This window comes from Oryctolagus cuniculus, chromosome 6, assembly GCF_051225735.1.
Source record: "Oryctolagus cuniculus isolate XC-2025 breed Fujian yellow rabbit chromosome 6, ASM5122573v1, whole genome shotgun sequence".
Lineage (NCBI taxonomy): Eukaryota > Metazoa > Chordata > Mammalia > Lagomorpha > Leporidae > Oryctolagus > Oryctolagus cuniculus.
The window spans coordinates 161,540,252-161,554,488 of NC_142872.1; the positions used below are offsets into that span (position 1 = coordinate 161,540,252).

Here is a 14,237-nt window from a genome sequence, read left to right on the forward strand (position 1 = left end):
TACATTTCAAGTAAAGATTTGAGATAAACGTTTGTGCCAAGGGACCTGTTAGATAAAGCAGAAAAAAGTACCAGGCTCTGAACTGTGGACTGTTCCAGTTTTAAGAAGAAAGATGACTGGGTGACTGATAAGTAGTCAGTGAGACAGGAATGAAACCAGGAAGCAGAACATCCTGGAGGCCAAGAACAGAAAAGAATATCAGGGAAGAGGAAGGAGGTCAGTTGCATTAATTACTGATCGGTCACATAACATGAGGAACGAGAATTGATCCTTGAATTTAGTGAAGGATGAAGAGTATAAAAGTAGTAGAGGGGATGATTGCAATGGATTTGGAAGAATAATCAGTGTATTACCAGCAACGTAAAGAGAGGAAATAGTAGTCAGAATGTTTGGAACATGACACTGAATATGTAAGATCCTAGCGTGCATGGAAACTGAATGGTCAAAGGAGGCAAGATCAGTGGACTCTGAGAAAACTGAGACTCAGTGATTGAGAGGCCTGCTTGTTTAAATGATTATCTACTTATGTACAGAAATCACTAAGACTCAGCACATTGGTGCTGTTGGGAGACTCGCAGCCAGGTGTTGGTCCAGAAAAGTGAAACATAAAGATCTGAAAGTGAAGTGATGTGTCTGTCTTAAGGGTAGAGGAAAGAGTACAGTGACCCTTCTAGGCCCAGTGGTCCCTTAGCTTGGTAGATAATGAAAACATTGGAGAGAGCTGAGGGAAAAGGTTTGTCACTACAGTGAATCAACTTTCTGTTGGACAAGAAGGTTTCAAAGAGTTTGAGAATATACAGGGATTTTGCTAGATATGAAATTCTGTTGAATTTCATGAATTCCGTAGTGCACAGTGAAAGAGTTGCGGAGTTGGGTGGGGAATGAGGATGGGTGGGATGTGTGGAGTGTAGGCTTGCTGGAGAGGAAGACTAACCTCGTGATCTGGAGATGGAGAGTCAGATTCTCTGTCAGAGAGAGAGGCCCACTCTGGAGCTACTGAGGGAGGGGCTTCCACGTGTTCCCTTTTAGTGGAGGTCAGGAATATTCAGACTATAAATATTTTAATTTTTATTATTAACATTTTAATTTCTGTCTATAAATGAAGAGATTTTAATGTTTTTCCCTCTTCCCTGTATGTTGAGTTTTTAGTTTATCCTTGGGAAGTAGGACACATCTTTGGCTAATAGACATTTGAGGTGCACGAAATGAAATGCTGCAAAAGCAATTCAGATGGAACTGACAGGTATGAGAATGGGGCTCAGCTGTGCCCAGCTCCTCAGCTTGATGACAGTCTTGCAATAAATAATCAGAAACTGGGTGAACTGATAGCAAATGTCAGTTTAAAGTTTTCACTTGTCAAAACTGAGACTGTCATATCACCAAACCATTGCTGGACCAAATTATGCTACCTGTTATCTTTTTGTTCATTGGAAAGCATTCTTCACCTCCATTTTTTTATCCGTAGCTGTGCTTCACAGACAAATTCCCAATCTGTACTGATGTTTATTACTGCTTACTTCATTTAATAAAGGAGGCTTAGTTTGGTCAGAAAGCAATTGTTAGACTCTTCTGTGTATCAGTCCTTTAGCTGTCCTTTCTGATTTCAACTTAAACAATCGAGAACCATCTCAAAGAAATTCCTTTTCAGTTGTATGAGGTGGTCACTCTCACTTTATCCTTGTGACAGAGATAAAATTCTCAAGAACTCGGTGCCTGAGCTGTGGCGTAGTAAGCTAACCTTCCGCCTGTGGTGCCAGAATCCCATGTGGGCACCAGTTTGTGTCCCAGCTACTCCTCTTCTGATCCAACTCTCTGCTTATGGCCTGGAAAAGCAGTAGACAGTGGCCCAAGTGGTAGGGCCGATGCACCCGCATGGGAGACCCAGATGAAGCTCCCAGTTTCACCCCTACCATTGCAGCCATTTAGTAAATGAACCAGTGGATGAAAACCCTCTCTGTCTGTCTGTCTGTCTGTCTCTCTCTCTCTCTGTCTGTCTCTGTAACTCTGCCTTTCAAATAATAAATCAAATCTTTAAAAAAAAAAAAAAACTCAAGAACCTCAAGGTTTTTTCCAAGGAACCATTATGTTGTTACTTGTGACCTTTGAAAGAAGACTGAGGTTAATTTAATTTAGTACTGAGTTTTTAAGAAGTGTTAGCCAAGGCCGGCGCCATGGCTCACTAGGCTAATCCTCCGCCTAGCGGCGCCGGCACACCGGGTTCTAGTCCTGGTCGGGGCGCTGGATTCTGTCCCAGTTGCCCCTCTTCCAGGCCAGCCCTCTGCTGTGGCCAGGGAGTGCAGTGGAGGATGGCCCAGGTGCTTGGGCCCTGCACCCCATGGGAGACCAGGAACAGCACCTGGCTCCTGGCTCCTGCCATCGGATCAGCGCGGTGCGCCGGCCGCAGCGCGCCAGCCGCGGCGGCCATTGGAGGGTGAACCAACGGCAAAAGGAAGACCTTTCTCTCTGTCTCTCTCACTGTCCACTCTGCCTGTCAAAAAATAAATAAATAAATAAATAAATAAATAAAATTTAAAAGAAGTGTTAGCCAATTTATTTTTAGCAAAAAGAGAAGTTATTTTGACTAGTTTAAGGCCAGATTCTATGAATGAGCCATTGTGTGTATGTTAGAGCTTCAAGGAACTCCACGCAGCATGTGGATCAGCCCTTGGCCAGACAGAGGAACAGCAGGATCCAGCCAGAATAGTGACTCTATCAAGATGCACTGCAGGCAAAGGCTCTTGTTTAGAAGATGTGTGGACTGTTGACACTGTTATGTATATCAAAGGTTTGAGTCTGATTGTTCTCAAGACAAGGAAACCATTCTACTTTAATAGCATTCTATCTTTGAAGCTACAATATCTTAAGTAGGAAAACCATATTTGTTTCACTGTTTTTATGTTGGATATATGGTCTGTTTTGAATATGAAAATTTCTCCTTTTTTCAGCAAGTCCTTCTTTTCTTCTCATCTTAAATGTATATTATGCCTTGAGGGAAAGATTGACCTACAGAAAGGGGGGGGGGGGGGAGAATTGAGGCCAAAGAGAAGTAAGGCAGTTAGAGGTCACTGTAATCATGTGGCAGTGAGTTCCGCTTGGACCCTGGCTTGTTTCTTAGCATGAGACGGGGTATAGGTGCTCCACAAGGACCAACCCAGAGGCATTCTGGAAGATCAGCAACATATGTGAGAGTAAAGCAGGACCCTCCCTCGCAGGTACCTGCCATGGTGAGCAGGTCACATCTTTGGTATGAGTAGGTGCCACCACTTAGAAGTGTGTGACCCTGGGCACGTGGTATAACCTGTCTGAGCCATACTGCCGCGGCAGCATGGAGATGTTTTCACAGCACGTGAGGTCACACACATGAGGTGCTGCTGATGCGGCAGCGATGGGCTCACAGTAGCTCCTTTCCTCTTACACCTCCTTTTTGTCTTCCAGATTCTCTAGGAATCCAGCCCTGAGTTTGAAGACCATTTTTTAAGACTCTGTAGCTGTATATGTGCCTCTGGAAAGATTACACACTGCCATGTCATATCAGTCAGCTCTAGAAGTGACTGTTTTGTTCCTGGGAAGCATTTAAAAGGGCCAGTGAGACTAACAGCACATTTCAGAGAGCTTATGTTTTACAGAGAGCTCATATCATAACCAGTATTTTATACTCTTTTCAATCAACTCGATTAAACCAGGATAACAAAGTGTAGCTTATATTCTGCATAGAGAGGAAATTCTGGCCCAAGTATTTTATCAATACTTACTATTCTATATGAAGAACTACTTGCAGCTACTCAGATTTTTCAGCCTGTTTCCTGCCTCCATGCTTGCGTCTGCTGCTCCTTCTGATGGAAGGCCCTTATTGCCACTGCTTCTGCCCATCCCTTTTCAGCCCTTCTCCACCTTCATCCTCCTGGTCTTTTAGAGTGCTCCTCAGCAGGACATTCTCAGGAAGCTACTCGTGACACACCAGAGTGATGGAGGTACCCTTCTCCATATACCCAGTCAGTCAACACATGTAATGGAAGCGTCTGTTAAGGCCAAGAGGGTGAGAAATAGTGAAAACATACTGTAGGGGAAACTGGCCTAACCCTGGGCAATTGTGAGAGTTCTCTCTGGAAGTGACAGTTAAGCTAAAAACATAGGAAATAGCTCAGAGGAGGGGAGAGGAGCATGTCTGGTAGCAAATGTGAAGACTCATCCCCATACATGTGACACAAAAAGGAGCACAGCTCCATTGCTTATGTTTTTATCAAAGGAATTGCTTACTGTACCGTGGTCATTGCATCTGATGATTGGTCTCTGGTGTCATATACCTGAGAAAGCAAACAAGGGTGAGAACCAGGTGTGGGTGTAGCTAACACGTGCGACCTTTGCAGTCAGATAGATTCAGCTCTCCTGTTCTCAATGAGATTTTAAGCAGACTTAGGCTTTATTATGTGTAATATCCTTATCTACAAAATGGGTATGACAGTTACAGTTACCTTGGGCTGGAGCTATTGTGATAACTCTAGGAGCCATCTCAGCAGCTAGCGTATGGTAGGCAGTTGCCACATGGATTTTATTCTTGTGACTCCCCAAGGTGTTACATAGCTGAGCTTGGTCATTTCCCATTTTGATTGATTGTATGGAGTTGGAATGCTGGGATGTTTTATTTCCACAACAGGCTAAGATAATTTCAGGACTGTTATTTCCTTACAAAATTAAGTAGAGTGGGAAAGAGGAAAGCCTGAGAGGGCAAGTAGAAGCTCGTCTTCAAATACTCAAGATGCTTATGGTTTGATAGCCTAGGTTTTTCCATAGGTCTGATCCCATAAAAATTATGCATACTTAAGATATATTGTGTATATGTAGCCTGTTTTACACTATCTGCAAAGTTGCAGTAGTAACATGCTTTCTCCTGCCTTCTGTCTCAAGGATGTTGGAGTATAGATTGCCAATGCTTTGAAAAGCTTCTCTGCCCTCTGACTTTTAAACAGATCATCTGTCAGCCCTCCTGCTGCACTTGGTCACTGGGGCAGTGTTGGTGTGGTCCACCACTTCCTGATGGCAGTGCAGTAGTGCTGCAGAACCGTGTGCATCTCTACGCTTGTTCTTGACGTGTTGTCCAGGGCTCACAGTTCACACAGCGCCAACTTCTCTGGTGGGAATGGGCTTAAGCAGAAATAAAGTCCCTGTGGTTAACTTTCTTTTTTTTTAACGAATGCATTTTTCACAGGTACTACTTTAGGAATATAGTGGTTCTTTCCCCCATACTCACCCTCTCACCCTGACTCAAATCCCACTTCCTACTCCCTCTCCCATCCATAAGTAAGAGTGTTACTTGTTAAAGGAACAACAGAAGTCACTGTGGTTGACTTTCCATCTGTTGGGAAGGAGTGATGTTTGCTGCCTCCTCCACTCCCGTAGTACCTGGCACAATCCCGCCCCAGTCACTGGCATGCATTCTAGCATTGTGTACACACACACTCCCAGAACAAGTTCTGTCTTTATATTCTCACATGCAATTTAGGGTCTTACCATGAGTTCCTTAAAGTGTTGTTTGAAGATTCAGATATAATTATGTATTAAAATGGGGGAATTAAGGAGAGAGGCTTTTGATAACCATGAAGTGTAAGGCTTTTGTCTTAAGGCTCTGTCATCTTAGTAGAGATTTGTTTTTAGCCCTGCTTTTTGTTAGTTGTCTTTAAGTTTCAGAATACATTTTAAACTCACAGCCAGATCATTTTGTCCTATGTTTCCTTTTATTCAATACAGTGGTGCTGATTACTATGATTATGGACACGGGCTCAGTGAGGAGACCTACGATTCCTATGGTGAGTGACTGGTCACAGCAACCTCATATGGAGAGGGGGAGTGGCCACAGAAAGACCTTGAAGGTCTTAATTGGAGGAAAAATTTAAAAAGTCACTTTGCCTGTGAAATAGCAGCTTTCTCTGCATTCATTTGTGCATATCTTGGCTATTTCCAGAGGCTTCTTTACTATTTAATATTTAGAGAGTACTAAAGATTTGCAGAAAATTGCATGGGTTAAGATACTGAATTAGATTTTCTGTTTGGGTTGATTGCCATGTGCTGATTTTTCTCATTCATGGACAGTTTGGCAAACTGCATATACTTGATAGCATGGGTCTTTTTGAAGTGTCTTTGCTTCTTGACAGTAAAAGGAAATGAAACCATTGAGACTGCAGCTCTTAAGTGATTCTCCTACTTCTTTATGTTTTAACTCATTCTCAATCTCAAATCTTCTGAAAAAAATTACACAGCGAGTCATCCCATAAAGGTTTAAAAAAGCACTGAGCCAGCGAGGAGATGCAGGGGTCTGTGGGGCTTCAGGGAGGCAACCAGACCCCTCATAATTCAGTGGGACCTGATAGAGATGCTGGAGAGCCCATGTCCAAAGTCTGAATATGCCGAAGGATGACAGATTTAATTAAAAGAGTTGGCAGCAGCAACATAATGATGGTAAGAAGCACCTTTGCTGCAGGGCAAAGAGATCAGAGAACACGAAGCTTCAATCAGTTGCAAAGCTATGATGAGTGTGTAGTACGCAGTACAAGTGAGTCAGGACTGTGGTTAATGGATGTTATGACATTTCTCTGAACATAACTGAAAAACCATTTTCCAGGGTTCCTTTTGAAGTGTATTTTGTTATATCACCTGCCTGAACACATGATGACCATATCTTGGTTTTTCTTTTTTTTTTCTTTTTTCTTTTTTGGTTATTCGTAACAAACACTTAAGAGAAATACATTGGCTTACTGAAAGCTATCTACTTAAATTGATGCAAGTTAGCTTGAGGGAATGACGTTGATTGCATGTTTGTATCAAAAAAAAGAGGTCATTTTAAGCATTTTTCCTTCACAGCTTTTTAAATTGGTCTCTGTGGACACATGGCTTTTAAATTGCTGTATGTTGCAGCAGGGATGTTAACTGTTTGCTGTCAGAGACCTGTAGGTAACTCGTTGGAAGTCCTGAAGCTGAACAGCTGTTTAATGTCAGAAGATAAAGATGGGATATCCTTTGTTACCAATACCATTGTCCAGTACGGGTTTAGTTATAATGACTGAAATTTCACGTTGTATCATTTAGTTTATTTCATATTCCTGAAGTGTTCTTGATGTGAATTTTTACCCAGTGCAAATTTCTATAAAAGGGCCTATGAAGAGTGAGACAATATATCTTTTTCTCACTTTGCCCATTCCCCCTTTTGCGCTTAATCCTTTTATCCTCACAGATTTTTATCCATGTTTTTCTTTGTTTTTGCGATAAGGAACAATCTAAGTGATTTGTCTCCCTTCTGTTAATATTTACCGAAAGGCGGTCCAGTTGGTTGAGTGAGCTTTTGAACTTTTATTAAGAGTAACCAAAGTTCTTGCAAAGATGATTACCATTCAAGATACAAAAATTGCCTTTTTTCCCGTGTTGGTAGGTTTCATTAGTGAGGCCGGCATGTTCCATTGTGTTTGTAAATTTTTTTTAATTTCTTGTTTGTTTTTTTTTTTTTAATATATCAGGGATGCATATATATTTAAATACAACATCTACCATTGGTTCAATATTGTTATATTCTAAAATATGAAGCCAGTGACAGCCATGGCAATGATGTAATTGTGATTCCTCTTACTAATTTTAGGGCAAGAGGAGTGGACTAACTCAAGACACAAGGCACCTTCAGCGAGGACAGCGAAGGGAGTCTACAGAGACCAGCCATATGGCAGATACTGATTGTACTGTCTGATGTTGTGAAATAGCCAATCTCCACCAGTCCTGTATACTGTTCAAAGTAATTTTTTTCTATGAACAATCCCTTTTTAAATAAATCAAAATGCTTAAAATCTGAATGGATGGAACTTAAAACTACTTTGTTGAAACATCAACCTGGGCAGAAAAAAAAAGACATGTAAAATTTTGTTATTTCCACTCTGTATATGAAAAAATAGGTCATCAAAAGGAGAAAAAATAACTTTGATTAACTAGTGTTAAACAAAAAAATAGGTTTACTAAATATGTTAATCCATTCTTTTAACATAAGCCTCACCTTTTATTTTAAAGGTTTCCATAGAATTTAGTTATTTTATCTTTCAGCAATATGCTAGTTCTTTTTTTTTCTCTTGCCAACATGCGTAAAAAGGGAAGCCAATTACAAGTGCAAATAATGTGGTATTCTTTTGTAACTAAAGTCTTGAAATGTTCTGTAGTGTTAAGCAAAGTCCTATCTTGCTTGATACTAAATAAACTTTTGAAAGAAATCTCGTGTGTGTGAGCTAACAATTTCATGTTTTTCTTATTTAAAAAGGCTTTCATAAATAGTTGTAAACAGGGAAAGAATTCATTTAACAATGCTTGTCATAACAGGGTCACACTAAACATTGTACAACTTATTTTAAAAATGGTATAAAATTAAATGTACCATTATATACTCACCGTAGATTTAAATGCTGTTTAAAGAGTCCAAATGTTATCAAGCTGCTTGAGTGGCACGTTAAAACTACGCAAAACCAAATCTTGGTTAAAAACTGGTTTTAAAAATAACTACTGGATTTTCTGAAAAAGATGTGATCAGTTTTCATCTTGTTGAGCATTTTTTCACTAGTGCAACTTTGGATTTTTTATGAGAATTTTGGTACCTTAATGAACACCTCGCTCCATGCTGGAAGCAATAAGCACAAAGCTTTTAAAGACATTCTGACTTGACTAATTGAGGTCGCACTCGCCAAGGCTGAGGATGTGTAACCCTTAAACGGTCTTCATTTTCAAAGGTAAATAAATCAAATAAGATTTTAATCTCAATTAATTTATCTTAATATAAATAATAAAGCTAGGGAGATTACAACTTAGCAAGTTTCATTATCCATTTTAGAAAAGTTTTAAGATCACCTAAATTCTCATTTTAAAAAGTTTAATTTGTTTTAGTAATCTAAAAAGCCTTAGTTTAGTCAGTTTAATTGGGGCCAATTATTCCCTATTAAACAAATGTAAAACCTCATAACTAGTTATTTGTAATACATTATTTGGTTAGTAATTGAGGGCACTTCTTAAAACTGACAAATATTTAATAAAGTTATTTAATCATTTTGCTTAAGTTTTGTTTTAAGTGTAGATTATATAAAATGTTTAATTTTTGTTTCTTGAGGGATCGCCTTCCATTTTGAGTAAAATGATCTTTTCTTTTGCTAGGAGACATCTGTCGTCTTGGAATGTGGGAGGAACTGGTGCACACCTGGAAGGAAGGTGAGTGCCTGTTTATACCCGGAAGCTTGCTCACCGGGCAAGATGAAGGCATCGAAGTCACCGGGAAGTTTTCCCACACTGGTTCCCTGCTGCCGGTTCTGGTGAAGGTGGCAGATTAAGTCTTCAGGTCAGAAAAAGAGCTTCTTGAATGTAAACAAATCAGACTCAGTCAACTTTATTAGAGTTGCAGCAGTTGGAGGCTCATGTCATCACAATATTTAAATATGTGAGTTACTTTCTTAAATAAAAATAGTCAACATGAAAAAGTTTTCAGAATTATTACATAGAAGAAGTAGTTTCCCATACTTAATGCTTTCCATATGTGTATGCACACACACACACAAAGCTACACAAATAAACATTAAATTGCTGACTTTAATTATCTCAGTTTTGTTTAAATATGGTTTTTTGTGCTTATGCACTTCGTGAAATAAATTATTACTTTTCTAAAATAAATGTACAATGTATTTTGGAAAATCATTCAAACATTTTTAAAAATCTAGGGATCTGTGAAGGAAAGGTATCACTGATTTGATCTCACTTTCAGATATTCTTACTTTGTCCTAACCCATCAAAAACCACTATTTAGGTCTTGATCTGCCAGAGTCTGTCTTCAAGTGTTTGTGTTTGAGCTGTGCCACTTAACTGTGTGCACTGTGCTCACTTAATGCAGTTCCCAGTTCCTGAACTAGGTAGGACCCTGCAAACCCAGAGGTGGGTAAGTGAGCAGACACCACTGCCACGTCTGCAGGACGTGCAGTGCTAACCTGAAGCTAGGTCTCTGCTCTGCTTGTTCAAATGTTTTCTCCTCAAGTTCAAGACTTTAGGTCCTTTAAAGGCAAAAACCATGTCTTTTTTGACTTGTACCCCAAAATCTTAGAGTACATCTTAGCCTGGTACAAAGATACAGGAAGAGCTAACGAGGTATTAGGTGAGGAACAACGAGTGAAATAATGAAATCATTCTCGAAACACTGACACTGCGCAGTTTGTTTTCTCAGCGGAGCTGAGATCCATGCTGCCTTAACCAGCAGCTGTTTCTGTGGGGAATGCAAAGCTGGACAGCCAGAATCCGTCTTTGTTTCGTAGGCAGTAGTGTGCTTGCACAAAATCTAAAACTTCCCAAGTGTACGGTACCTCCAGATACCCGTCGGTTCCTAGAACTTTCGATGTATCTTTGCAGAGATAATCTGTGCTTAGGCGCACACACACCCCTATCAAGACTATTCTTATGTACAAAACTTTATGCTGTTTTCTCTCCTACTTGTTTCACTTCAGACTGAATAATATATGTTGGAGTTTATTTTCTATTATTTTTAATATAAGGCTATATTTTATTAGCTGAATAATATTTGTGTGAATGATCCATTATGTAAACAACTGCTGACAAACATGTAGTTTGTTTCCAGTATTTTTTCCTCATTAAAGACAGTGCTAAGAAAAAAACAGGCTTATTTTTCTGTTTTTGCGCATATATGTGTGTGTGTGCCTGCTTGCGCACACAATGAATTTCTTAGAGCAGATTTACCAAGTCATTACATTTCTATAGATGTTAACTCTTGTTCCCCATGGAAGTCATGGTGTATCTTAATACGCTTTTCTGACGGAAGCTTAAATTCTAAATGCAGTTAACATGTCACACAGATGAGTTACCTGCTGGAAAGTGGCATTGAAATGGTATTCTGTACACTGCACAGTGTTGGCACGTGGTTGGCTTGATGCCCAGGGGACACAGGGTGTGTCAGGTCCAGCACAGACACTTCCAGCTGCTCATCTCTGTGTCTTTACCAGGGAGAACACAAAGTTTCCGACTCTTACTCTGACTTGTGCTGGTGGCTTCTCACTGGCAGAACCTATTTATGTTAGCAGGTAACAGGGGCTGGCCTGTCACATGCAGGCTTCATGCTAAGCACTGGGATACCCTGAGTAGACAGACAGCTTTTGTTCTGAGGGGCCCTCTCCTCTTTGGAAGAAACAGAGCACTTTTCTGTGCCAACAGTTTTCTTCCCCAGCTCCTTCACCCGAGAGTCCCTCTTTTCTCGGCCTGCGAGTCCTGCTCATAGCACTCAGTTGGCAGATAACTAATCCTGAACTGCTGCTCACATGTGGTTGTCCTCTATCCCGGGGTCACAAACGAGGCTGCTCTATCTTAGAAACCTTTTAAGCACTGGCTCACAAGCTATTCAAAACATGTTCATTGGTTACTTAAAGATCAGTAGATTTGCTTTATTTGAAGTTCAACTTTTTTAAGTGTTAGCCTTAACTTCATTTGCATCTTATTGATCCTAGCAACCCTGATGCTTCATGCAGGGGACAGAGATGACTCTGCAGTCATGAAAGGCTGGTAAAGGCAGAGTTCACACAGGGAAAAGTGGTGGACTTGGTCTGGGAATGACGGGGGGAGATGAAACCTGGAAGGGGTCTACAAAGCCAAAATCTTACAAGCAGGCAGGGAGAAGGAAAACGTAGACCTAATAGACTGGCCAAGTTCTGGAAACCACTGTGTGCTGGGAACATCTATGCAGTAGCTAGAAAACAGGGTGCCAGAAGACAGGTGCAGGGAGACACATCTGGTAGGAAGGGGCTAGCTCCCGGGAGCCATGACAGGCACCAGGTTGCTTGCAGCTGTGTTGAATGGATGAGCGATCCCTTAGGGTGAGGCAGATGTAGACAGAGGCAAGAAAAGTGAACTGGCAATGGCTGCTTTCACCACTGTGATTAGGTTTTTCCTTTGATCACCACACAGATTTTGAAGAAACAAAATTTTGTTATGTATAAGCATATCAGCATTTCTGGGGTCTGTCAATTAAAAAATGTTAAGAATATATCAGTTGCTTATCAGATGACAAGAATGCAAGGACTGCGCCAGCATGGACCCATAGGAGCTCGCTTCATGTCTAAACATTAGAAGTTTCACAGAAGACAAGGCATTGCCATTCTGAGATCTAACCCAAAAATTCCCATATTACTTAGTATTTTGATCTTGATGCTAAGTGGAATTAATAATTTTTCTGTCTGCAGAACACAAATATGTTGTCTTTACTTTTAATAATTCTATTTTGCATTATTTTCCATATAAAATATGTTCATTAGATTTCTACTTACCTGATTCCTCTGCCTAGATCCTACCACTCCTAACACATCCTATAATTATTATTAGTTCCTTGGTATATACAAATATATTTCATTTTCCTCTCTTTCAGGAATGTGCCCTCTGTTTATGGACTTCTTAAGAATAGTCACCTCACCAGCGTGCCTAGTCAGTAAAGAATCTACTTGGGACCTTGAAAATCATCTTAGTTTAATTTTTTTTCCAACCAAATTTGTGTTCTGTGAAATGTTTTTATAAAATGGTATGTATTTCAATTTGGAAATCCTGTTTTTGAAAAAAAAAATTTTATTGTCTCCTAATAACAAAAGACAATGATTTGTGTAATAATTAATAAAAACTGCCCACTGTGCCCATCAGAGGTCTTCCACTCCACTAGAAAGTGAGAAAAAAAATCTGTTTATGTCAGCACAACTTTTTAGTGTTATACACTTGAGAACCAACTACAGGTGCAACTCACTGCAAGAAATCAAGGTTCTTCTACACCTTTTCTCATTTGTCCATCTCCAATAAACACAAAAGTGTAAAGCAGAATATGCTGTCACCTAAAGGATTAATTATAGAGGTTTTCTTCAAGAAGCAAAATGATATGGGATAGCAGCCTGATTTTTCATGCCTCCCTGTAATTTGTCACGGCACATAAAGGTCGTAATCCCTGCAGACGGTATTGTTCTGTTTGTTCTCTTTTCCTCATTTACTCTAAATCACACGTTGTGAACTAAATTCAGTTTGCCTCAGGAGGATGTGTTTCATTTCTTTGGCTGGAAGCTCACCCGTATTTCCCACTCTTGGAATGTCAAGAACAGTCCTACCCATTGTTTTGTCACTTTCTTACCTTAAAGAGACATTTCCTCAAGGCATTTACTTTTTACAGTGAACCACGTCTGGAACATTGTGTTAACCATAGAATAACACTGAATAGTTTAGCTTTTGCCTATCTTCTTATGGTAGATCTTAAAAACAGCTGAATACATGTTTCCCTATCCCAGAAATGCATGGACTATAAACCGGCATGTTAAAACAGCGGTGAGCAGGAGCACCAGGCTCACGAAGGCTGTGTGTGGGCAGTTGAGGGACAACTCAGAGAACACTTCTGTTTGGAATTAATTTTAAATGAACAGAAACTTTAGAAAAAAGCCAGAGTGTGGTAAATGGAAAAGAATTTGAACTCTGTTTTTGTTTGCATCCTTTCCACCTGCTGAGTCACTGATAAAATTGTAAGCCTACAAGTAAAATCCCATCCAGTCATCTTAGATTCTACTTGATCTCATTCTTACTGTAGTTTTGACCTCCTGTCTCACTTCCTGCATTACTTAATTCATTAAAATCATGCATTGAGAGCCTCCTGGGCATTTTGCTGCATGATAGAAGGCAGAGAACAAAACAAAGGAAGTCCAACCTGGAGAGACATACATTCAAGTGGTGGGGAGGCAGGCCATCAGGAACAGTTGACACTGTCCAGAAGTGAGATGGGGACAGCGCTCCGCAGGCCACTAGAGCACAGTATTGGAGGGTTAGACTTTAATTTGGGTGACTGAGGTATAGTAAGGTGTTGTTTTAACAGAGACCAAGAGAAGTAGTGAGATGTTTTCCAAAGATCCTGAGGTGGGAGCACCCTTCCCTCCTTAGGTACTCGAGGAAGAATTGGATGCCAGTGTAGAAGTAATGGAGTGAGCAAGAGTCTAACAACAATAACATGAGATCGGGAGCTGCCTGGAGGCCAGAGCCTGTAGGAGCAGCTTTGAGCTTTCCTTTAAGCTTTGCAGGATGAGGTGTGAGAAGGTCCTCTGGTTGTGCCAGGATCACTGTAGTGAGCACAGTGGCAAGAGTCAGTTGAAGCCGTATAATGAAGATACAGAGACGTGAGCATGGTCCAGGGTACTGAGAACAAGCAAGACTTGTAAAGT

General features: G+C 40.4%; 1 protein-coding gene across 5 annotated transcripts in view; it reads left to right on the forward strand.

The window, feature by feature from the left end:
- KHDRBS3 (KH RNA binding domain containing, signal transduction associated 3) overlaps positions 1–13,572 on the forward strand; it is a 206,349-nt gene extending 192,777 nt beyond the window's left edge. For 4 of the 5 annotated variants that reach the window (XM_089335748.1, XM_051844066.3, XM_089335750.1 and 1 more), the window contains 2 exons: positions 5,746–5,804; positions 7,625–8,240. In XM_089335748.1, the coding sequence (XP_089191874.1) occupies positions 5,746–5,804; positions 7,625–7,716 (151 nt within the window). In that variant the 3' untranslated portion in view covers positions 7,717–8,240. Of the gene's footprint in view, positions 1–5,745; positions 5,805–7,624; positions 8,241–9,168; positions 9,223–12,424 lie in introns of those variants that run through there. The other variant, XR_007918873.3, reaches the window with a different exon arrangement.
- Positions 13,573–14,237: the final 665 nt, after the last annotated feature.